This window comes from Sorex fumeus, unplaced genomic scaffold (assembly GCF_029834395.1).
Source record: "Sorex fumeus unplaced genomic scaffold, SorFum_2.1 ptg000197l, whole genome shotgun sequence".
Lineage (NCBI taxonomy): Eukaryota > Metazoa > Chordata > Mammalia > Eulipotyphla > Soricidae > Sorex > Sorex fumeus.
Genome location: NW_026606254.1, coordinates 966,650 through 992,918, shown reverse-complemented (window position 1 = coordinate 992,918; position 26,269 = coordinate 966,650). Strand labels below are relative to the sequence as shown.

At 42.8% G+C, this 26,269-nt stretch overlaps 1 protein-coding gene across 1 annotated transcript in view; it reads left to right on the top strand.

The window, feature by feature from the left end:
- USP12 (ubiquitin specific peptidase 12) overlaps nt 1–26,269 on the top strand; it is a 105,619-nt gene that overhangs the window by 23,174 nt on the left and 56,176 nt on the right. The window contains exon 2 of the mRNA XM_056108165.1: nt 12,911–12,991. Within this exon, the coding sequence (XP_055964140.1) occupies nt 12,911–12,991 (81 nt within the window). The remainder of the gene's footprint in view (nt 1–12,910; nt 12,992–26,269) is intronic.

Here is a 26,269-nt window from a genome sequence, read left to right as displayed (position 1 = left end):
CCAATAGATTTTTGTAATGGTCTGTTCTGTCTGGTCAGGTGTAATGAACATTGGGAGGTGATGTGGGAAAGAAGAGATGGGAGAGAGTGTCTGCCAGCTTCTCCTTTCACAAAACTCAGATTTCCAGGCTGTTGTGTTGGCCATCTACTGAAGTTGTGATTATCTCCGTCATGTAACCCAAACCCATATGGTTAACAGTGATTGTCTCTGGGGAGAGCAACCTCAAGGGAAGGAGTGAGTGTTAAGTAATCATATTCATGTTTTATTTCCTAGTTTGTGTTTGGTTTGCCTTGGCTTTACATGGTAAGCATGCAGTGATTAATCAAGTTCTCTGTGAGGCGTGCCAAAAGGATTTGATGCCTGTTCAAGTATTTGTGATGACTGTCCACAGGGAGCTAACTTCAGCCTTTTGGATAGATTAAAGATTAGTCTGTTTTCCTTCCATAACTACACAGCCTTCCACGCAGAGTATACATAGGCACTTCCCTTTCTTCTGCTGGAATTTTCCATTGTGTTACTCGGTTTGATAAAATGATCACTTAGAAAAATTTAAATGATGGATCCCTCTAATAATACATTTACATAGTGCTTTCATGTTTTTTTTTGTTTGTTTCTGCAGCAACCCGGTGGGTTGGTAGTTCCAGTGTTTTCATGTATTATACCATGAGGCAATTTACGCCGAACCGGTGACTCAGGTCAAGGTCATAGTGAAGTAGGAACTGAGCTTGGTCTCAGACTCCTGTGCCAGCCTACTGTTTGCCCTACCAGTTCACTGCTTGCCCACTTCTGCGAGTGGTCTGTTGCTCAGTCTTCTCTTGTCCTATGTCATCTGAGATGTCTCTTACCAATTCTTCCTCTTCCTCCTTCATAATCCAAACTTAGGTCTTGGACATTGACACCATCTCTTCCTGCCGACTATGAAAGTTTCATTCTAATTGTTGAATTACTTTTTATATAAAAAAATTAGGGCCACACCTGGTAGTGCTCAGGGTTACTTTTGGCTCTGCGCTTAGGGGGACCATGTGTGTATTTCCTGACATCTTTCTTTTGCCTTGTTATGGTGTGCTGAAGCAAAGCACTGTTGTTTAAGTATGAGCTAATTGTTGTTGGGCTTTTGATACTGACAGGCATCACTTACTCTTGCAACCTTTGGAGTGGTGTCTTTCACCCAAGAAAACTTGGATTTCGGTGAGGTAGTTTGTGCTCCAGAAGTGATGTAGCCGTCTTCCATAGAGATAGATGGTCAATCCTTAGAACTTCTCTTCCTGACTCTATCTTTGAATTGGAGAGCTGACCCACTTACTTTTTTGGATTACAAAGAACTAATTTCTACCTTTAGTTACAGTTATTTGTTTTCTGTATCTTGTGTTTTTCCTTCCCCGCTGCAATTCTTTCTTAGTGCCTTTTTTGGCATTTGATTTTTCATATTGTACCCTTTGGATTACCCTTTCTTTTCTTCTACATTTTAAAGTTATTAGTGTTCTTGGAGATTACAGTTAGTACAGCCATTAAAACCTAATATGAATAATTCCAATATTTTAGTAATAAGTATATCTCACATACGTCTGTCTCCTCACCTTTATATATATTTTTTATTAGAGATTACATCTTTGTACATGGTGTATCTGTTGACATAGATTTATTGTTACTGCTTAGTGTGTTTGTCTTTTAAATCATGTTTAAAGGGAACAGTCGTGGCGTTAAAACCCCCAGCGTTTCATCATACTCCTTGGTGATTGTTTCTGGGGGCTGCAGTTGTATGTTTCTCTCCTGACTTGTCCAAACTCATTTCAGAGTCCCCGTTCTTTGTTGTGTTTGGCCTCTGAGATTTCATTTTCATGATCTCTGATCAGCTGCTATTTGGCAGAGATGTATCTAAGTGTCTGGACACCCTCTCCTTTGCCATACCTCACCCCCTCACAGGAACTGGAGGACACAGACCAAATGCAGGACCCTCCAGCTTGAGCAGACCCGTGTGGAGGCCAGGTTTGCGTTTCTTCCCCGAGATCTAGGGACTCGGGTCCTGTGTCTGCCTCTGCTGCCCTCTCTTCCCTCACTGGGTCCTGCTGCCTTGCCCTTCCCAGCCCCCATGCCCCCGCTCTCTCTGGTGAGCGGTGGGAGAAAGGCCGCTCTTGTGGCTCTTTCAGTGTCACAACCAGTTGGGGCTGGCCTGTGGTGCTTCCTTCATTGCCACGTTCAGGCTGCCCCATTCCTCTCCAGGGTTGATTTGGGCTATGGCTGTTGCTCCTGTTCTAACATTTCTTTTTTGTTTTTTCTTTCTTTTTTTTTTTTTTTTTGCTTTTTGGGTCACACCCAGCGATGCTCAGGGGTTCCTCCAGGCTCTGTGCTCAGGAATTACTTCTGGCGGTACCCAGGGGACCATATGGGATGCTGGGAATCGAACTCGGGTCAGCCGCATGCAAGGCAAATGCCCTACCCACTGTGCTATTGCTCCAGTCTCCTGTTCTAACATTTCTAATGACCTTTTTAGGTTGGTCGAGAATTGGGCTTTTTTGTATGGTCTGCTAGGGTATTGTGGAAGCTGGAGGATGAACTTTGCAGTCAGAGTGATGGTAATTAAATGAGTCAGTAATTTCCATCATCAGTTTTGATTTCACTTCATCTTGTAGTTATATGGTGCCTTACTCTACAGCAATGTGAATGACTTAACAGCTTATTACACTGTGTCATAGTAGTTGGGAAAAATGCAAGTGTTAGTGTTTTATAAGTGGAAAAGCATGGGACATGTTTTCTTTTTTAAAAAATTTATTTGATGCAGGGTCAGAGTGATAGTATAGCCAGCAGAATACTTGTTTTTGTACCGGGTTTTGATCCCTGCCACCCCATATGGTCCCCTGAGCCCTGCCAGAAGTGGCCCCTGAGTGCAGAGCCAGGAGTAAACCCTAAGCACTGGGTGTGGCCCCAACACCCCTCAAGTTTTTTTATTTGAGACCCTGTGATTTACAGTGCTTTTCATGATAGGGCTTCATGCATACAACATTCCACCACCACCTCCTTCACCAGAGTGTCTGCTTCCTCCAGCTATTGTCCAGGGGATTCCTCTCATCAATCCCTATACCTCTTTGTAAGTTCAGTTCTGTAGAGCAGTTGTCAGGTTCTGTTGCCAATGGCCAGTGTTCTTCCCTTACTGTGTTTCTTTATATATCACATATGAGAGACCTTTCGGTACCTATTCCTTTACTTGTGACTGACTTCACTAAGCATGACACAGCGTGACACCCCTGCTTGTCCTTCCTTCCTTCCTTCCTTCCTTCCTTCCTTCCTTCCTTCCTTCCTTCCTTCCTTCCTTCCTCTCCCTCCCTCCTTCCTCTCCGTCCCTCCTTCCTCTCCGTCCCTCCCTCCCTCCGTCCCTCCCTCTCTCCCTCCCTCCCAGGCCACACTTGACGTGATGCTCAGGGCTTACTCTAGGCTCTGCGCCCAGGTATCACCCCTGGTAGGCTCAGGGGACCACCTGGGGTGCCAGGGATGAAATCCAGGTTGGGGAATTCTGTTTGTGAAAACTTGGCAGAAGACTTTTATATGTTGCACCTGTATTGGGACTGATTGGAGGATAGGAGTGAGGATGGGATATGGTCATGGACAGGTAGACACACACCACTGGCCAGTCTGTCTCTGTGGTTTCTCTTCCTTCCTGAAATCGACACATATGGTTTTCAGAAGGCCTGTGAGCGACAGGCAAGAGCCTGTCTGGAATGTGTGATCAGAACTGGTTACCTGGTGGTAGAGTATTCCATTTCTCAGTGAGAGCAAGATGCTTTGGGCTCTCTCAAGGCTGCTGCTGCTCTGTTGTGTTTGGGGATTTTGGTACTGTATCCCAAACGGGTGGCTTGGCCTGGTGCGGATCTCTGGATGTACAAGTGCATTTGCAACTGAAATATGATGGTCCATTGCCAGTTTGAAGTCTGGTCAGTCTGAGAACCCTTTGTACTTTCTGTGACACATTTTAACTTGGATGCAAAGTCAAAACCAGGGGAGGCCATGGCAGAAGCCCGTAAGTGTGAGTCCTACAAGTACTTTCTCCTTTACTTTGGGAATTCCAGCGTTTTGAGGGGTTCATCTGAAAGGGGGAGTCAGAAACAGCAAAGGGCAAAGGAACTGTTTACTTAGGTTGTCTTGTGCCAAGCATTGTTCTAGATATCCTCTGTAGTTTTCAGAAACAGGCTATGATGAGATTGTCATCTGTCCTGTTTTGCAGACTAGGAAATTGTAACTCAGAGGGTGAGATGCCTTGCCCCCCAAATTAATTTTGATTGCGATGCATATTGCTTCATTAGCGTACAAATTGTAGCATGTTGGATTTTTAAGTGGTGCCACAGCTCTGATTTTTCACCCTTGCTGAGGAGGTATGTGTATCCCTGGCACATGTATTGGGTTTGGAAGCAGGCAGGCTGGCCGTCATTATTGGGTGTCCTGCACAGCTGCTCTGGTGGGACTGTGCGTGGGGCTCTTTGAATGCAAATGCCTCGGGTACCCTGAAGGAAGGTAAGTGCTCAGTCTCCACGGATCTTCTGGTTCCTTTTGTTCCTGCTGCCTTTTATTATAACCCAGCTTTCAGTGTTTTTCCTGGCCGGATATTCTAATTTAATATTTGCTTGCTTTCATCTATCTTTATGTGCATTAAAAATGTTTTCTACCTTTGTGTCATCATAACAAGTGGTTTTTTTAAATTTATTTTGTACTCTTCAATTGGGTTCTGGTCGTAGATTTCCCTTTATGCTTTTGCATCTTTTATAGCGCAATCAATAAAGATGTTAGTATTTCAGACCATAAAGAGACCTAGATTGAAAATTTAGAGCTAAGGGGCTGGAGTGATAGCATAGTGGGGAGGGCGTTTGCCTTGCACGTGGCTGACCCCGGGTTTGATTCCCAGCATCCTATATGGTCCCTCGAGCACCACTAGGAGTGATTTCCTGAGGGCAGAGCCAGGAGTCGGCCCTGAGCATCACCGGGTATGACCCAAAAAGCAAAAAATAAATAATAATAATAATTTAGAGCTAAATTACAGGCAGCTTATATGTGGAAGCAAAAGTTTCACTGCCCCAATTTACTCTTAGTAAGGTGCTGTGCTAAGCTCCCTAAAGTAGCTGTGGCCCACACATACATACTCACTTGCAGTCCTATTCAGCCCTTTAGAGCATGGTGCATGGTAGAAAGAACAGTCAGCTGTCTAGCAGATTCTGTCTTTGCCGAAGGACTGCTGCTTAAGATTTATGACCCTTGAAACTTAGGACATGGAAAAGGTAGTTCTCCTGTAAAGCCTTTGTTGTTTGGGGTCGCCTTTCAGGGAGCCTGGTGGGAGCGTGCAGGCTTCTGCCCTTTCTGCATTTGCATAGAAGATGGAGACTTGTTTCTCGTGTCTTTGTACTCTGGGTCTGTGTTTTCACCGCTCACACTCACTTCCTGTCTCTTATGGCCATGTCTTCTCACGGCCCTTCCGGAGCTTTCAGAACTTTTCTTAGCCTACCAAGGCCACTTGCTTCTCTCATCTTTGGGAAGCATTTCCTGCTTGTTGGGACAATTCTCCTGTGAGTACTGACCTGATCTAACCCTTACCAGATTAACCTCAGAGTGACTGCTGGACTCCAAGGTAGAATTTGAAGTGGGGAAATATGTATATGGTCTAATTTTTTATGTTAAATGGAAAGTGTCCTGGAAACTAAATCATTTGCTATAATCTATTTCATATTTAAAAAGGAAGGTTTGGGAAGGTTTGGGCTGGAGTGGTAATATAGTGCATTTGCCTCGCATGTGGCCGAACCGGGTTTGATCCCTGACATCACATATGGTACCCTAGACACTGCCAGGAGTAATTCCTGAGTGTAGAGCCAGTAGAAAGCTGACACTGCTGTGTATGACCCCAAAGCAAAAAAACAAAAGCATTTAAAAGAAAGATTTCAGGTGTAGACTATGATGAGTCAGTCATATGATTAATATCCGTCACACTTAAAACATATTTTTCTTTTGCATGGGGGCCCAGGGCGAGCTGTGAAGGTCAACCATGAGGGTGACGGTGATTGGTTTCTGGAGGTTTGTGGCTGCTGGGGTTCATCTGGTGCAGGCGGAGAGAGAGGACGCCTGCTCTCATCTGAGGTACCCCAGTGAGATCAGCCCGGTGCATGGTCAGGAGCCATCCCTTCAGTGAACTGCTTGCTTCTGAGATTCATTTGTGAGTCAGATGTGTTGCAAAACCCAGGTACGTGGGACCAGTGACTGAAAACGCCCGGCCTCATGGGGTTGGGACTGGGCCGGCCCTTCCCATCTCCCCATCCCTCTGGGGTCTTGGCTGTCACGCCCGCGAACTGCTTCTGGCTGCTAGTTAAGCACATTAACAGCCATGATCCAGAGACTCACAGATGAATCTCAGAACCAACCAGCTTGCTGCAAGGATGACTTCAGACCCCAATTATTTAAATTTTTATAATACCAGGAGCGAAAGCGGCCATGTGATATCTAATTTATTTTCCATTTTTTTTTCATCCAATCACTGTGAGATAGACCCTTCTAGACATCTTACACTATTCATTCCAAGCAGTACAAAATAAATTATCTAGCATCTGCCTGTGGGGCAGGCTTGGGTGGTGATGGGAAACTTCAAAATAATGGTGGTGGGAAGGTTTAATGATGGTGGGATTGGTGTTGAAATATTGAATGTAATTATTGTGAACAATTTTATGAAAATCAAATTTTTAAAAATACAAGAAAACTTTTTTTGATGCAAGAACTTTCAAGATTCCCTTTTGGCAGCTTTCAAATGTCAATAGGTAGATGAATAACTGTATGCGATGACCGGACTTCAAACTGGCAATGGACCATCATATTCCAGCTGCAAATGCACTTGTGTACATTCAGAGATCCTCACCAGGCCACCCCACCCTTGACTGGTGTGTGTTTTCAAGAGTCTGGCGGGGCAGCCCTGCGGCTCTGGCTCTGTCTCTCCTGCGTTTGGTGTTTGGTGTTTGGTTTGGTGTTTGGTAGTCTCAGTCGCTTCCTCCACCCCGGGAAGGTCGATGGCGATGGGCAGGCGAAGGAACAAACGAGGGCCACGCTGCTCGGTATCAATTGTAGTTTATTCCAATCTTCACTTTCACTCTGACTCTGCTCTCTGAAGCCCAAGCACCCGAGCCTGAGCCCAAGCTTGAGCCTGAGTCTGAGCTTCAGCTTCCTCCTCAGCCTGAGCCTTCTCTGCTCTCTAGAGCCCAAGCCCCCTCCGAGCTTACAGTCTTAGTTTATATAGCAGTCAGTAGGGTGGTGACACAAAGGTGGGTTGAATATTAACAAATCAGCAAAGAGAGGTAGACCACTCGAGGAGATTAACTCAAGGATAAAATCTCATCTAAAGAGATTATTCCAGATTACTAGGAGATCCGCTCAAGGGTGGGATCCCAACAAGGGTGTCCTTTCCTCAGCTAGTAATCTACTTAAATAGTTGTAGTAAATCTACTTTCAATATTTCTAGCACTGTCATTCTGTATGAGCACAGTAAGAGATATGAACTTACAGTTTGGTTCTTCCTGAGGACATCTCACTATATATTCTGCAGTTCTCAGGCCAGGTTAGTCTTCCTAGCCCCAGCAGCGTCCTAGTCTCGTTGTTACTTTTGGATCCTGACATCATTTGTCCATGATCATGCCCTCAACTTATAGTTGAGTATCGTGGCGCTTTGGGCTGGCCCATTTCGATGCCAGGGTAGCTCACAGCTTGTCCTGGGTCCATTCAGTTCCTCGTTGGGACCCTGCTTTTGGTGTGCTAGGAACTAAGGGCAACTGAGTCAAGAAAGCAGATGCCCAGGAGTAAATATTATTCGGAGTCAGTCAACTCCCAAGTTACAAAGCATAATATTAACTGTCTTCCTGTGTCCATACAGAGAGGACATTGCTTTAAGGTAAACTATGCAAAAGACATAACTTACAATACAAGTTTAGTGTCCTTAGAAGGATCTGATCTTACAAGCTAACAGAATCTGATTAGGGAGAAAAGGTGATTAACTGGCTGGGGAGGAGAGCATAGGGGAGAGTTTACAGATAAACAGAGGAATGGGAGTGACTCCGGAGCACTGTGGTGGGTGTAAGTCATAAACCTAAGCTCCCTGTGGCAATGTTATCCTACAATTGGGATACAGTTCCAAAATCCCCAAACACAACAGAGCAGCAGCAGCAGCCTTGAGAGCCCAAAGCATCTTGCTCTCACTGAGAAATGGAATACTCTACCACCAGGTAACCAGCTCTGATCACACATTCCAGACAGGCTCTTGCCTGTCGCTCACAGGCCTTCTGGAAACCATCTGTGTCGATTCCAGGAAGAAACAGAAACCACAGAGACAGACTGACCCGTGGTGTGTGTCTACCTGTCTGTGATCATATCCCATCCTCACTCCTATCCTCCAATCTGTCCCAATACAGGTGCAACATATAAAAGTCTTCTGCCACGTTTTCACAAACAGAATTCCCCAACCTGGATTTCATCCCTGGTCCCCTGAGCCTACCAGGGGTGATCCCTGGGTGCAGAGCCTAGAGTAAGTCCTGAGCATCATGTCAAGTGTGGCCTCAAAAAAAGGAAAGAAGAAAAAAGAAAGGGAAGAGAGGGAAGGGAGGGAGGGAGGAAGGGCGAAAGAACAGAATCCTTCCCAAGATAAAATAACCTACCATCACTTTTGATGGCTGGCTATCAAAGTCACAAATAATGTAGTATTTGATGTAAGTTAAATTCCTCCGCTAAACAATTCCGGAAAATTCAGTACTATTAATTACTAACCAAAAGACTTTTTAAAATTAACTCACTTGAATGAGTATTTATTTGTGTGGAAAAGGAGTCTTCAACTTTCTAGGAATTCGTAAATTTAGGATCTGTGGGTTTAGGGAAGACCTCAGGAGGGCTGACTGTTTCTGAGGATGAGTTACTGTGATCCTAACTCCTAATGTTGATTCAGATCCTTGTTCATGGTGGCTCTTTACAGATCATCCAGTTTGTTCTATTTGATGTTTTGAAGTGACTGGACAAGCCAGTAGATCCATATTGCTGACAATGTAGGGTAGAAGACAGTAGAGACAGCAGGATCTTAGAAAGATGAGGTATCTGAGGTCTAGAGAGAGAAATGTGTTTTACCTTCATGTTTCACCCATCCTTAGTGGCATGTCTTAGGACAGATTGAGCCTCTGGGTTGACCAGTTCATGCTCCTTTTAGATTGTGGTCTTTCTGTTGCAGCTCAGTGGAGCTGTTCTTCCACGAAATCGTTGCTGTGATGCAGTCAGTGCATGCTCTGCAAGTTCCAAACATGAGTTTGAGTTACACCCTGGCACCAGGGGATCCCCCCACTCCCTGGAGCACCGCCAGTGAGGCCCTGGTGGTCCCTGGAACTGAGCAACACGGCCTCCTCAGATGAAAGTGGCTCCCCGCACCCAGAGCATTACTTGAGAGGCTTCCCAAAAATTTAAAAATAAACAAACCAACAAACCCCACCCCCCCAACTATAGTTTTATCTAATAGCGTTATAGTACTGTAGCACTGTCCTCTCATTGTTCATCGATTTGTTCAAGCAGGCATCAGTAACATCTCCATTGTGAGACTTCTTGTTACTGTTTTTGGCATATTGAATATGCCACTGTCTCTCTAGTGCTGTTATTTCTTTTATAAATCCACTTGAACTTTAGAGCCTCATTTTTGTTCTTAGTTTTTCCCCCTTCTCTGTTTTCTGTTTTCAGCCTCACCTGGCTTTGCACAGGGCCCTCTGTGGTGCAGGGAATTGAATCCAGAGCTCCAGCATGCAAAGCATCTGCTCCAGCCCTTTGAAACTCCCCCCCAAGACCTCTTTGCTCCTAATAATTAAGTACTAGTTATTTCTTGGCACACACTAGCTTTGTTTCTGAAATAGTTTTGATATGAATATCTTAATCCAATTCTGTTATCTGTGATTCTGCTGGTCTTTATCAATGTCACTTTGTCTTCCAGTTGTAAACGTATATGTGAATTTTTAGACTGCTTGTGTGTGTGGCTCAGAATCAGATCTAGGCCCTTGTGTGTGAATGGCATCTTGCTTTTTTATTTGCAGGAAGTATTTGTTGGTAGATGCACGCTTTCTGCCAGAGTTCAGTTGTAATCTTGGTGGTTGTGGAATATCAACTATCAGCTACCAGCTATAGCACTATCACTATTAATTGACATTTCTTTGAATTAAACTTTCTGCTTGAGGTTTGTTTGCTTATTATTATTTTTTTCATTTATTTATTCATTTAGAGATCTTTTATTGTTGGTGTCAGTTGGAGTCACAAACTCAGGAACTTGCATGAGGCCCGGTCTGTGTTAGGAAACTTTCTCCATGCCTGACATCCAGAGTCTGGGATAAGGAGGCACTTTTTCTTGCTGTCTCCTGTGATACAGGACCCGCTTTTGTTCCTCTTTCATTGAAGATATTAGTCTTTCATCTTTTTTTTTAGCTTCACCCGGCGATGCACAGGGGTTACTCCTGGCTTTGCACTCAGGAGTTACTCCTGGCGGTGCTCTGGGGACCATATGGGATGCTGGGAATCGAACCAGGGTCAGCCGCGTGCAAGGCAAATGCCCTACCCGCTGCGCTATCATCTCTCCAGCCCCGTCTTTTTTTTTTTTTTAATCTTTTATTATTTCTTACTTGGCCTATTTTATTTGTCCTCTGCCTTATGCTTTTTCTTTTTCTTTTTTCAATTTTTATTAGTGAAACAGCATGAGGTACAGTTGTAGAGTCTCTCATCTTCTGAAGGCATTCCTGTCTTGGGTGGACCTGATATTTTAAGGGCCTGTTTTCCTGTACTCCATTCCATTCAGCTGTCAGAGCAGAGTCTAAAGGTCACTAGTGTTGGCAAATATCCCCAGTGTGAAATCTGGCTTTGGCATTTACTTATCTTCTACAAATCTACCATTACTATTATTTAAAAAAAAAAAACAAACGCCCTTACGAGTCATTTACTTTTTTTCCCTGTTGCTTTGTTTTTTGCTTATCAGTTCAGTAAAATATTTGGGGTTCTTTTCGTCGGGAGGGCCGTGAGTATCTAATTACTTCTTTTGAGGAATTGTGTAATGTTAATATGATGTGTAAATTAATCTTTAAGTTCCAGAAATGGAGACAGGTCAGAGCAGAAAGTCTGTGCACACCGTGTGCACAGGAATGAGCAGCATGTGAAAGTGCCACATTTTGTGGGGACAGGTGTGGCGTGTGATTGAAGAGAAAATGTCCAAATATTCTACTCTCAGTTCACTCAAAGAGACAAATACTTTCCCAAAATCTGTATGTTTTCTCACTCCACCTTAGTAGTTAAGGGAAGAGGTATTTTGGATAATAGCACCTAGGTGTGTCGGATTGGGTTATTTCATTTGAATCAGTTGGTATTGATTTGAATCTGTTGGTGGTAAATATCTGAGTTTGTTGGTAGTTTTTCACTTCTGTGGGGCGCTTTGGTAAAGACACTTGTAATGGCAGGAAGAGGAGTGGGACTTGCAATATCCTCACTGCACTACGAGTTTTCTTCCCTGGAACTTGTAATTATGAATATTAAATTTAATGTTCTTCATTGAGAACCAAGTTTAGGAATACACGGACTCTGAATAGATCAAGATTTGATACAATGCATCAAGTAATTACTAATTCTTTTTATTAAAGCATAATCATTTTTTTTTATCTGAGTGCTGGAAGAGATTTGAGGCCATGCTTTGTTCTGGAATCACCAGGCCCCTTGAGTCAGCACTTCCTCTCAGACTTGGCCCATCCAGCAGTTGACATGTGCTGTCTGGCAGGAACTGGTGGCCTAGTTCAGGATGTCACCTCAGATGTGGTTGGCACGCTGGGCTTCACAATGCCAAGGCTTTTTCCACATTCATGTATGGGTGGTGTGCTTGCTTGGAGATTTGTCAGTACTCATACCCAGCTTGCTAGGTTTTTACGATTGTTGTCACTTTCCTTTCGGACCATGTTTTCACTTTCCTTTCGGACCATCTGTTCAGTGTTAGCTGTGTGTCAGTGCCTGTGCCGTCTCCTTCCTCCTCTCACCTTCTCCCTCCAGAACCTCTGCTGCACAGAATTGGTCTGATTCCAAAGATCATGCCACAGCTACTGTCTGTGCAGGGTTTCTCGTGACATTGCATATTTTTTTTTCCTTTCATTCAGCTATATCCTATCTGTATAAGTATGCTTATTGCTTTTTTTTGGGGGGGGGGTTGTTGAAGAGTACACCCAACCAGGGAGCCAGAAGGTTACTCTTGGTCAGTCTGGTTTTTATAGTCCATACACATTTTAACAGCATTTGGTGTATGTCTCTAAAAAGGGTCATGGGTATTTTATTGGTACTAGATTGAATCTGTATAGTGCTTTGGATAGGACTGCCAGTTTAACAGTATTAATCCACTGAATGCACATTTAACTTTTAGCTCGCTGAGAAGGCTATCAATCAGATTATTCCTCTTAAGAGTATGATGCGCAAGGGCTTTAATTCTTTGCTTAGAAAAAAAGAAATTATGAAAGTCATTCCTTAATATAGGCTTTGGTTTCATGAGAAAGTTCCTGCAAATTGGTTTTTATTGCCATATTAAGAAACCTTCATTCTTCACTATCATTCTTTATTTCCCTGCAATAATATTAGTTGTAAACAGTATAGTTTTAAAATTTTTATTCTTTGGGGTTTTCAGGGTGGTGGGTGATACCTGTTGGACCTCAGGGGTCCCTCTTGGTGGTGCCGGAGCACCATATGTCGTGTGGGGGCGTTGAAACAGGATTGGCTGCGTGTGAGGCAAGAGCCTTTATCATCCCCTGTACTATCTTTCACTCTGCCCCACAGAGCTTTTAAAAGGATGTGTTTGTAATATTTACAATGACCGTTCTAAAAATACCACAAGTACTAAGATATTTGTCTTTGATTTTTATAGGGCGCCAATGCCTCGGCATTAGAGAAAGAGATTGGTCCTGAACAGTTCCCAGTCAATGAGCATTATTTTGGATTAGTCAATGTAAGTATCCATTAGTGCTGTGCATTGAAAAGTAAGGCTGCAGTAGTTTTTGAAATGATGAATGCAAATCTTAATTTGTTAAGGGAAAATTGTTCATTTTTTAGTGGTAGACAATGTTAAAATATTTGTTTTAATAAATTTCTAAATTTAAAATTATCTTTAATGGAAGGGAAGCAAAGTTGCCTGAAGTCTTGAAAGTCTTAGATCATTTTCTTCTTGTCAGCTTGCTTTTTCTTACTTTGTGTCAGATTTTTCTCATAACCATACTTTCATATGGCATAGATCAGATGGCCTTTTTATTCTTTGAGAATTACTTAAATTGTCTGAATATAAGTGCTTTTCTCCAAATACATAGATATCACTACCGTTTTGTAAATGTTCCCATATAGCTGTAGTTTTCTTGTAAATTTATTTCTGCCTTTGCCCCAATAATACAGATATAAAAGTAATAAGAGGAAAAAAAGATTCTAATCCTTGTGGTAATTGTAATAATTATACATTATTAGAACTTTGGAAGACTGCCTTTAGAATTTTTAAGGCTTATCTGACTCATCTGAAAATGCTACAAATCTGTATTGTATATTTGTGTTTATGTTACTATAAATTCTGTTTATGTTACTATACCGTATTGTTTAATGAACCCATGATGAGTGTTCTAAAACACATATTTTAGCAATAATACTTGGTTACAAAGTAAGTTATAAATAACTTGAACTGCCACTAAGTGCTAGTCTGTAATTATATTCTGAGATAGTTTGCTTTCTTCTGTGATTTGAAGACAGCAGTTAAATTACATATGTTCCTATTTGTATGTGTGTATGTTTCCCTTGCTTTGGGACTCCCTGGGAGTGTGCTTTGTTAAAACTTGTAACAGTCACTGATTCCCACAAGAGGTGCTCCTTGATTATTTTGTCTGGAATCTAGGACATACGTTCTAAAGTGCTTTACATTATTTAATAACAGTAAACACACACACACACACACACACACACACACACACACACACAACCTGCTGTAGCGAATGGGAGATTGAGCAGTCTCCTCCAGCTGTCCCTGCCCACTGTCCATGTCCTCGTTCTCCTGGCGTGAACCTACTCCTTCCAGTAGGGGCCATGGTGCTGGACACTGTGGGTTTCTGCATGCACTTAGCCTTCAGAGCCATCTCCCAGCCTGTCCTGACTCTCTCAGGTCTGGGATCCTTCTTAGTCTCTCAAGACCTGAGAGAGCCAAGCTGACCCGGACACTAGTCTCCCCTGAGACGGCCCGTCAGAGCCTCCCGCTCCCTTCAGGCCCTCTCTCCTTCCGAGTCTTCTTTCCTCCTGTGCTGCTCTTGGCTCTGGGCCACCCCCTCCCCTTATCCCCTCCCCTGAAGAGTCCCTTTCCTTCTTCTCTAGAGTCTGTCATCTTTGTTTTCTCTGGTGCTTTGTGGAACATACTAGACACATGTGTAGCTGCTGCTTTAGGTATTGTGAGTGGGAGATCCAGCTGCATTTTGAGTTCTGCTTTTGTGTGGGGCATTGCTGTGGCTACGTGGTTGTGCATTGTGAAGGCATTGCTTGGTTGTTTTCAGACTTCAGTTGATATTGTTGAGAGAGCTGTTTCCATTTCTGAGTCTTGATTGCTTCTGTATGCAGTTTGCTTTGAATGCCGCTGACCCAGGTTTGGTCGCTGGCATTATCTGTCCTCTTGGAATCTCCAGGTGCAGCCCTGGAGGCCCTGAGCCCCTTTAGGGTGGATCTGGTGGTCCCAAGGGGTAAGCAGTAGCACATCCTCAGGCCCTCATGTTGCACCACCAGCCTACATGGCTAACAGTTGCTCAGAAGGGCCCAGACCTACTGACCACTGGTTGGAGCCCTTCCACCCCGGCAACAAAGCGGGCAAATTGGAAGGATGTTCTGTATCGTGTTTTGTTTCCAGTGTTTTTGAAAAACCATGATGTGTTTTGGGCCGGAGGGATAGCATAGCGGGTGGGGTGTTTGCCTTGCCTTGCACGTGGCCGACCTGGGTTTGATTCCTTTGCCCCTCTCGGAAAGCCCAGCAAGCTACCAAGAGTATCCTGCCCGCACGGCAGAGTCTGGCAATCTACCCGTGACGTATCCGATATGCCAAAAACAGTAACAACAAGTCTCACAATGGAGACGTTACTGGTGCCCGCTCAAGCAAATTGATGAACAACAGGAGGACAGTGCTACAGTGCTACGATGTGTTTTAGTGTCCCCTGTTCCTCCTTTGGATGTTTGTGTTCATTTTCCTCAGTTTTAGAACATTGCTGCTGTAATTATATGCAGAATAATCACGTTAAGTTAATTTTTCTGTTCCTTTTTGGCCTCTTGAGCAGAGCTCAGGGCACCCGGGTGCCACTCCACACAGAATTTTTTCTAGCTGTGGGGACTAGACTGTTGGTCAGCCTGAAGCCCAGTGGTGCTGCTGTAAGGCCCAGTACCCAGTGGGGGTACTGGGGCTTACAGCAGCAGTGCTTGGGGAGGGGCATCAAACTCAGGGCCTCATACATGCCAGGTATGCTCTTGCGCCCCAGGCACTCTCTCCCCAACCTCTGTGCTGTCTTTCCATGCCCTGGTGGACTCTGTTGCTCCATGTAAATCAGTGCTGCGGATTTGCAGGATGTAAAGAAACTTTCTTTACTGGGGTTTCCCTAAAAGACCTTGTTCTTGTCCTACATACTAAAGTCCACTGAATACTCCAGGAACCACTGCAGTCAGGCACTAATCTAGACTCAGTGCCACCTCCCAGGAAATCCCCGGGTTCCAGGTTCTGTGGCTGGGGAGAGGTTGGGTAGCCAGAGTCCCCAGGAGCTCAGGCGCTGGGTCCTGTGTCCAGTTCACAGGCATTTTCTCTGGGTGCCTTGCCTGGGCCCCACAGATGTGTCTGTTTCGTTTCCTTGGCTCTTTGTCGTCTTCATTTGTTTTAGATTCTCATGTTTCCTACTAGAATCTGTTCCCAATTTCATAATATAAAAGTGGAATTCTACAGACAGATTGGAATAGCATGGCTGGAGCCTCATTTAACCTGTGTGTTACTGATGCCACTCTGGCAGGCTGACTTTAGGAGAAACGTGTCTTCCCTGCTGGAAGAGCTACAGTCTTACCTCAGCAATGTTTGTTTATCTTGCTGTGAGCACTTCTCTTTCCATTTTCCTCCTGGTAACTCACTTGTCCTCTGATGTTTTTATTTTTAGTAAAAGTAAAGTATTTTTAAATTTCTTAATTTAATTTTTTCCATTTTTTTTAGTTACTATGATTTATAATACTGCTAATAGTAAGCCACTCAGTTCTATAGATCAACTTTTCAGTTCTGTTGCCTTCTGGTATAGAGTATGTGGCCACAAATGCGGATACATGTGCCAGGAATTCTAAAATTTTTAATGAGGTGATAGAGCTGGAGTTGAATTTTTATTTTATTTTATTGAATCACCATGAGATACAGTTACAAGCTTTCATGTTTGAGTTTCATACAATGATCAAACACCCATCCCTCCATCAGTGCACATACCCCATGACCAATATCCCCAGTATAACCCCCCCTTTCCAACTCTTAACACTGCCTCCATGGCAGACAATTTCCCCCATATTCTCTCTCTTCTTTTGGGCATTATGCTTTGCAATGCAGATAATGAGAGGTTATCATGTTTGGTCCTTTATCTACTTTCAGCACACATCTCCCATCCCGACCTATTTCTCCAACCATCATTTTCTGAGTGATCCCTTCTCTGTTCCAGCTGCCTTCCAGCGCACCCCACCTGCCCCTCCCCACGCAGCTCATGAGGCAGGAGTAATCTTCCTGGAGTAATCTTCCTGGCTGTTGTATTTACTGTCCTTGGGTGTCAGTCTCATGTTATGTTATTTTATATTCCACAAATGAGTGCAGTCCTTTGATATCCGTCCCTCTCTTTCTGACTCATTTCACTTAGCATCATACTCTCCATGTCTATCCACTTAAAAGCAAATTTCATGACTTCATCTCTCCTAACAGCTGCATAGTATTCCATCGTAGGAGAACATTGGTATGTCCTATTTCCCTTGCCACAAGGAGCTCAGGTTTATCACAGTGCTCCTGAGGCACTTCCATTCCATTGTGTTTATCTGTAAACTCTTCTGTATGCTCTCCTCCCCAACCAGTTAATCAGCTTCCCTTGGTAATCAGACTCTGTTAACTTGTAAGGTCAGGTTCCTCAGTAATCTATGATTTTATATGAATAAGTGAAATACTACTTTTCTCTTCTCCTTATGTCTTTTGAATATCTCGCCTGCACGGCAAAGCTTGCAAGCTACCCGTGACGTATTTGATATGCCAAACACAGTAACAATTGTCACAATGGAGACATTACTGGTGCCTGCTTGAGCAAATCGATGAACAACGGGAGGACAGTGACAGTGACTTTAAAGCAATGCCCTTTTTGTATAGACACAGGAAGACAGTTAATATGCTTTTGTAACTTGGGATGTAATTGGCTTCTAATATGATTCACTCCTGGGCATCTGCTTTCTCGACTTAAGCCTCAGTTGCCTTTAGTTCCTAGCACCCCAAAAGCAGGGTCCTGGTGAGAGACTGAATGGACCCAAGGCAAGCTGTGAGCTACCCTGGAATCGAAATGGGCCAGGCCAAAGCACCACGATTCTTAACTGTAAGTTAAGAGCTTGATCATGGACAAATGCTGTCATGATCTAAAAGTAACGATGAGATTAGGACTCTGCTAGGCATAGGAAAGACTAATCTGGCCTGAGCATTGTAGTCTGAGATCCAGATGACCCCAGGAGAGCGATTCTAATGTATCTCTTACTGTGTCCATACAAAATGATTAATATTATGAGTATTTATATGTTTGTTGGACTAAGGAGAGGGGAAACACACCCATATTTGCCTTTAGGCCAGTCATCTTGCTGGATAAGAATCTGTCCTGAAAGTAGCTTTCCCTGAGGGAAGGACCTTATGTTCCCTGATTGTATGATAATACCTATATGTAATTGTTACCCCGACCCCTCATGCTGGGGGATTTAACTAGACTGTTAGAGTGGGCTGGGGGATCCAGATTCCAGAGCCTGAAGAAGAATGAAGGGGGATCGAGAAGGGGAATGAAGTAGCATGGGGGAGGAAGAAGCAGGAGAGTCAGAGGAGAATAGAGAGGAGGGTGGAATAAACTGCAACTGACACCAATCAACTTTGCCCTCGTTCCTTCCTTTGCTTGCTCATCATTGTGTAGGTGTACAAAGTTTCTTTAACCAGTTGTCTGTTCTTAGGCACTTGGGTTGTTTCCAGATTTTGGCTATTGTGAACAGTGCTGCAATGAACATATTATAGGTACAGATGTCATTTCTACTGTGCTTTTTTGCACCCTTGGGATATATTTCCAGAAGTGGTATTGCGGGGTCATATGGAAGCTCAGTTTCTAGTTTTTGAAGGACTGTCCATATTGTTTTTCAAAAAGGCTGGACCAGTAGGCATTCCCACCAACAGTGAAAGAGCTTCCCTTTTTCCCCACACCATGCCAGCACTGGTTGTTTTTGTTCTTTTGAATGTGTGCGAGTCTCTGTGGTGTTAGATGTTATCTCATTGTTGTTTTGATTTACATCTCCCTGGTGACCAGCAGTGTGGAACATTTTTTCATGTGCCTTTTGGCCATTTGTATTTCTTTTTTTGAGGAAGTCTCTGTTCATTTCTTCTCCCTATATTTTGATGGGGTTGGAGGTTTTTTCTTGTACAATTCTACCAGTGTCTTGTATATCCTGGATATTAATCCCTTATCAATGGGTATTGGGTAAATATTCTTTCCCATTCAATGGGCTCTCTCCATATTTTGGTAACTGTTTCTTTTGAAGTGCAGAAGCTTGTTAGTTTGATGTAGTCCCATTTGTTTGTTTGCTTCCATTTGCTTGGTCAGTGGTGTTTCATCCTTAAAGATGCTTTTAGCTTCAATGTCATGGAGGGTTCTGCCTACATTTTCCTCTGTGTACCTCATGGATTCATGTCTGATATTGAGGTCTTTAAATCTGACTTTTGTGCTTGGCATTAGACAGAAGTCAGTTCATTTTTTTTTTTGCCAGTAGCTATCCAGTTTTCCCAGCACCACTTGTTGAAGAGGCGTTCCTTGTTCCACTTCATATTTCTTGCTCCTTTGTCAAAGATTAAGTGGTTATATATTTGGGAGTCTGTGGCAGAATATTCAACTCTGTTCCATTGGTCTGCGGGTCTGTTGCTGGCCCAGTACCATGATGTTTTAATTACTGCGGCTTTGTAGTACACTTTGGAGTTGGGGAGGGTGATGGGATACATCTTCTTTATCCCAAGGATTGCTTTTGCTATTCGTGGAGGTTTATTGTTCTATATGAATTTCAGGAGTGTTTCGTCTACATCTTTGAAAAATGTCATGGTAATCCTGATAGGGATTGCATTAAATTTGTATAGTGCTTTGGGGAGTATTGTCATTTTGATAATGTTAATCCTCCCTATCCCGGAGCAGAGGATGTGTCTCCATTTCCTAGTGTCCTCTTTTATTTCTTGTAGTAGTGTTTTGTAATTTTCCATGTATAGGTCCTTAACCTCTTTTGTTAAGCTGATTCTGAGGTACTTGATTTTCTGATGTATTATTGTGAATGGAATTGTTTTTTTTAAATGTCTCTTTCGTTATTTGTACATAAGAAAGACATGGACTTTTGGGTGATTTTGTAGCCTGCTACTTTACTATACAGAGCTATTGTTTCTAGGAGCTTTTCTGTAGAGTCTTTAGAGTTTTCTAAGTATCATATTGTCTGCAAATAGTGATAGCTTGACCTCTTCCTTTCCTATCTGTATGCCCTTGATATCTTTCTCTTGCCTAACTGCTATGGCCAGTACTTCCAGTACTAATATTGATCAGGCACTAATAGTGCCTGATCTTAGAGGGAAGGCTCTTAGGTTTTCCCCATTGAGAATGATGCTTGCCGTGGACTTGTGGTAGATGGCTTTGTCTATATTGAGGAAAGTACCTTTGATGCCCATTTTTCTGAGAGTTTTCATCATAAATGGGTTCTGGATCTTATCAAATGCTTTTTCTGAGTCTACTGATATGATCATTTGGTTTTTTATCTTTTATTTTATTGACATGATGGATTATGTTGATTGATTTCCGAATGTTAAGCCATCCTTGCATCCCTGGAATGAATCCTAGTTGATCATGGTGTATGATTTTTTTGATGAGTTGTTGTATTCTGTTTGCTAATATTTTGTTGAGGATCTTAGTGTCTGTGTTCATCAGGGATATCAGCCTATAATTCTCTTTCTTTGTGGTATCTTTGACTGCTTTTGGTATCAGGGTGATATTTGCTTTATAGAAACTGTTCGGAAGTGTTTTTGATACTTCAATTTTATGGAAAAGCTTAAAGAGGACTGGGAGTAAGTCTTCTTTAAAGATTTGGAAGAATTCACTAGTGAGTCCATCTGGGCCAGGGCTTTAGTGTTTGTGGAGACTTTTTATTACCGTTTCAATTTCCTTGATGGTAATAGGTCTGTTCAGGTATTCCAGGTCTTGGTTCAACCTTGGGAGGCTATAGGAATCCAGGAATTTATCCATTTCCTCAAGGTTTTCTTGCTTTGTGGCATAAAGTTTCTCAAAGTAATCCCTGAGGAGCCTCTGAATTTCTGTAGTTTCTATTGTGTTGTTCCCCTTTTCATTTCTGATTAGGTTTATTAGGGTTTTCCCTCTCCCTTTCTTTGTGAGTCTTGCTAGAGCTTTATAGATCTTGTTTATTTTCTTGAAGAACCAGCTCTTGGTTTCATTGATCTTTCGGATTGTTTTTGGGGTTTCCATCTCATCAGTTTATGCTATGAGTTTTATTATTTCCTTCCTCCTGTTGGGATTGGGCTCCTTTTGTTGGTCATTCTTCAAGCTCTTAAGCTGTGAGGTTAGGTTACTTATGTAGGCTCACTCTTCTTTCCTGAGGAATGCTTATAGAGCTATAAAGTTTCCTCTTAACACAGCTTTTGTCGTGTCCCATAAGTTTTGGTAACTCATGACCTCATTTTTGTTCGTTTCCAGGAATCTTTTGATTTCCTCTTTGATTTCCTTTCTAAGTCACTCGTTGTTCAATAGTGAGCTGTTTAATTTGATTTTCTGTTTGTGTGTGTGATTTACTTCTATTTTCAGCACATCAGGGTCTGAGAAGATCATTGATACAATATCGTCTTAATTTTGTGGAGGTATGTTTTGTGGCTCAGCATGTGGTCATTCCTGGAGAATGTTTCATGCACACTTCAAAAGAACGTGTATTCAGCTTTTTGAGGGTAAAGTGTCCTGTATATATCAACTAAGCCCCTTTCTTCTCTTTCTTCCGCCAGATAAATTATGTCCTTGCTAAGCTTGAGTCTGGTTGACCTATCGAGAGGTGATAAAGTAGTGTTGAGATCTCCCACTAGTATTGTGTTGCTATCCATGTCTTCAAGTCTATGAGTAGTTGTCTTAAGTACTTTGCTGGTCGTTATATGCATATACATTTAGTAGTATGTTCTTCCTGCTGTACAGGAAGATCAATAAGAAATGATCAATAAGAAATGACTTCCACTGTCTCTTGTGGCTTTCTTCAATCTGAAATCAATGTGGACTGATACCAGGATGGCCACCCCAGCTTTTCTATGGGAGTTGTTTTCCTGTAGGATTGTTTCCAGCCTTTGACTTTGAGTCTGTATTTGCTCTGACTGTTGAGATGTGTTTCTTGCAGGCAGCGGAATGTTGGGTTCAATTTTCTGATCCACCCTGCCACTCTGTGTCTTTTATTTGGTGCGTTTAACCAACCCATTGGCCTTGAGAGAGATTATTGTTATGGGCTTTTGTCCCATCTTTCTGCCGAAATTTGGTGTATTTGAGGGGCCTGTCGTGCCTTAAAGTAGCCCGTTTAGTTCTTGTAACCATGGTTTTGAGTCTATGAATTTCCTGAGCTGTTGTTTGTGAAACTGTGTGTTGTTCCTTCTGTTATGAATGAGAGTCTAGTTGGGTAAAGTATTTTTTACGAGGCATTTATTTCATTGAGTTTTTTCATGGACCTGAGCGATATCACAGCAGGTAGGGCATTTGCCTTGCACGTGGCCGACCTGGGTTCGATTGCTCCGCTCCTCGACAAGCTACCGAGAGTATTCCACCCTCATGGTGGAGCCTGACAAGCTCCCTGTAGCATATTTGATATGCTAAAAACAGTAACAGCAAGTCTCACAATGGAGATGTTACTGGTTATCAAGCAAATTGATGGACAATGGGAGGACAGTGGATGGTACAGTGGTTTTTCACTATATCCCACCACTGTTTTCGGGCCTTGAGGGTTTCATCAGACAAATCGCCTGTGAATCTTTAGGATGTATTCCCTTATATGCAATTTCTTTCTTTGATCTTGCTGGTTTCAGAATTTTGTCTCTTTCTAAGGTTTTGGTCATTTTGATCAGGATGTGTCTTGGGGTATTTTTATTTGGATTTTTTCTAGCTGGTACCCTTCGGACCTCCTGAATGTGGTCGTATGTGTTCTTCAGCTCTGGGAATGTAGCAATGATCTCTTTGACGATTTCTTCGTCAGGGTTTTCTTCCTGTCTCTCTGGGACTCCAATAATTCTTATGTTATTCCTCGTGGCATCATTCCAATCTTCTCTTGACACCTGTTCCTGAATTGTGAGTCTCTTTTCCATTTTCTGCTCTTTCCTGGAGAGTCTCTGCACTTCATCTTCTAGCTCACTGATTCTCTCCTCTGCAACTGTTACTCTGCTGCAGAGCCTTCCACTGAGTTTTTCAATTTGCCTACCAGGTTTTTCAGATCTGATATTTCCATTTGTAATTTTGTTTGCATTTTCCGCATTTCGACTTTTAAATCCTCTTGTATTTTATTGGCGGTGCATTCCATTGCTTCTTTTAGCTCCCTATGCATCCTCCTTAGTAGCTTCCTTCTGAATTCTTTGTATGAGAGGTTGTCTAGAGCTTCATTACTGTTGGGTCTTCTGGGCTAGCCTCTTCATTAAGTAAGCTTTGTGGGCTTCTGCGTTGCTTTACCATGGTGACCTGTGTAGTTTATTCTATTTATTTTTTTAATCTTTTATTTTTTATTTTTGGGTCATACCTGGCGATGCTCAGGAGTTCCTCCTGGCTCTGCACTCAGGAATTACTCCTGCGGTGCTCAGGGGACCATATGGGCTGCTGGGAATCGAACCCGGGTTGGCCGCATGCAAGGCTTATGCCTTACCCGCTGTGCTATCGCTCCAGCCCAATGACCTGTGTAGTTTAAACCTTCATGTACACTGTTACTATTGTGTTTTTGTTTCAGTATTGAGTTGGGGCTAATGACTTATTGGCCTAATGTGTTTCTGGTGGTTAAGCTGCCCTAGTGAAAGTTCCACGCAAGAGGATAACTTATGGTTCCTATGGGACATGGAGGGGAAGAATAACTCAGGGCTTCGGGCAGATACCTAGATGGGAGGAGGAAACACGTCCCCCGGAATGTTGCAGTTGTTGGTGCATACATTGTGCCTCAGTTCCCATCCCCCGCAGTTCCAGGTGAAGAACTGGCTGGGACTGTGCTGCTTCGGTCCCGCTGCTCCAGGGAGGAGCCCTGGGTACCAGGCGGATACCTGGATGGGATGAGGAAAAAAACTGGAGTTGAATTTTTAACTGGATTGTAACTTTGGGATCTGGAGGCATCTCTGCAGCTTCTTGATCTCTTCCAAGATTTATTTGTGAGCCTCTGGATCATGGCTGGCTAATAAGGTTATAATGGCATCAGAGGCAGGTCTTGGTCTGACTGCCAGGCTCCTGGGAGAGGAGAGGGATGGGATGAGGTCGCCCATTCCCAACTTTGTGAGAACCTGGAGATTTCAGTCACAAAATCCACATACCTAAGGTTTTCAACAGATTTATTTATGAACGAGACTGGTTACAGCCTGTAGAGATCGCCGGCCCTGTTTCTGATTATTATTAATTTAGGCTTCATCTGAGAGATCATTTAATAGGATTTCTGTCTTATTAATTTTATGAAGCTATGTTTTGTAACTCAGTCTGTTCTCTGTTTTGGAGAAATCCCCTGTACCCTGGAGAAGAATATGATCCCACTTCTGGGCAATGGAGAGCTCTGCTGTCTTTAAGGTTCTCCAGCCCAGTCTTTGCTAGATTTCTGTGTGGTGGGAGACAAAGTCTGAAGTTGGAAGGAAGGTCTGAGTACTCGGCGGAGGGGCGGGGTGGGGAGGGTTCTAAAGTCAGTCTTTTTTAAATACTTAAAACCGGATTATTTGAAAATGTGCCCCCTTCCCACACCCCAGGGTCTCTCTTTTTTAGGGATGAGGTGGGTTATCAGCCCTTTCAGGCACATGGACGTTGCTTCTTACCCCCTCGCCACGTCACTGCCACCCTAGTCTGTGCTTGTCTCTGTGGCCTTCTGAGTTTCTCCCTAATTTACTTTTATAGTCATTTTATTGGGACTTCATGGGGGAGTTGATTTAAGTGAGTCCATTTAATTTCTGTTTATGAGAAGCTTGGCCTCCTTCTAATATCTGAATGTTCATGCTCACACACAATGTTGTCCAGTGATCAAAAGACTGATCTAAAGGCTGATGATGGCAGAACCCTGCTTTCTTCAGTCTCTGCTTCTCTTTGGCTATACCACCCTTGCTTGGTTTAGATTCAAGATCTAAGTGTATTTGCTCTCAGAGTGCCCCAGAAAATACCACTTTCGTTAGCATAGTAGTATGTACATATTAAGTCTGTTTTGCCTTTAGCCAGAACCAGTGTCAGTATTGCCTTTTCCCTATTTTCTGTTTAACTGTAACTTTTGTTTGCAAATAACCTCAGAACAAGTGAAAAAACAGTTTCCCAGATCAAATCCTAGAAGTTTTAAAGCTGATACTTTCCCTATTTTTGTGGTGTTTTTAATTTAATATCAGTATCACAGTACTAGAGTCAATTATGTATGAAGAAGGGTTTCTAAGAAGGTATCATTTTTGTGTGTGTGTTTTTCATTTTTTTTATAAAGATAGCATTAACTTACTGTAAGTTTCAGGTGTATTGATTCTCGCCGTGGCTATGCATATGTCACACCACATCTACCTCAAATATTCTACAAAGAATCATTTTTATTGTACTGAGTTAATCCTTCTGAATTCAAGTACTATTTGTACTTTTCTCTGAAGCTGAATAAATAACCTAGATTAGATAAAGTCAAGATTAGCAGAGAAGAGTCAAGTTTGCAAAAGAATATCAAAGGGATTTTTAATAGATGCCCCCTACGGGTTCTTTTGTTGGATGGAAATACAGTTTCTGATCTCTGGCCTAATATTATGATTGAGAATTGGTATCTCTGAGGTAGCCAGGGCTCTGATGAGGAAGGATTGTTGGACACCTGATAAAGACTGAAAAGTGAGTTGATGGTCTGAGAAGATATAACAGAAGTAATAAAATGGACAACTTTCATCAGATCCTTTGAAAGTATGTTTGTTACCTGTCACCGTTTTCTGGGTTATTTATTTTTTTTCGGCTCCTATTTTCCAAGTCCTGTTTCTCAGATTTTACATTATTAACCCTCTTCCATCTCTGTTTTCCCTTTCATATTAGGAAGTGATCACACTTGAAGAGTCCTTTAAAGTTTATGATTAGGGGACCAGAGAGATAGCTCTGCAGGTAGCAAACCTGGGCGTGTTCCTCTGCTTTGTCTGTGCTCTCTGAGAATTGCCGGGGGAGACCCCAAACAAGCTGGGAGCAGTCCCTGAGCACCTCCAGATGAGGCCCCTAAATAAACCAAATAAAGATCAAAGTTTTACAGTATGGAGAAAATTGGGAAGACTTAGGAATTCAGAGACCAACATTTTAGTTCCATCCTCCAATCTCTGATCACCGGAGTACTTAATCAAGTACTTAATATTCTTACTCGGATGTAGCTGTTCCAAGAAATTTGTAGCTCATTTTTTTTTTTAACAGTTTGAAATGAGGCACATGGATATTATCAGTCTGTTCTTCACTGAGTTTCTAAGGTTCATTTTCATTGCCTTTTAAAAAAAACCTTTGCTGAAAAGTTTATATTAGATCTGATGACCATGTCCCTTTTTGTGAGTGGCAGAGTGCATGTGGGGGCAGTGAAGAGATCATTTGTGCTGGCAACCTACTCTGCTTCATTCTCTGTTGCAGATACTATTTTTATGGGAAGGTCTTTATCCTATTTTATTTTGGTTTTTGGGCCACACCTGGCAGTACTCAGTATTTAACTCCTGATACTGTGTTCAGGATCACTACTGGTGTGGCTCAGGGGACCATGTTGGGTGCCAGGAATC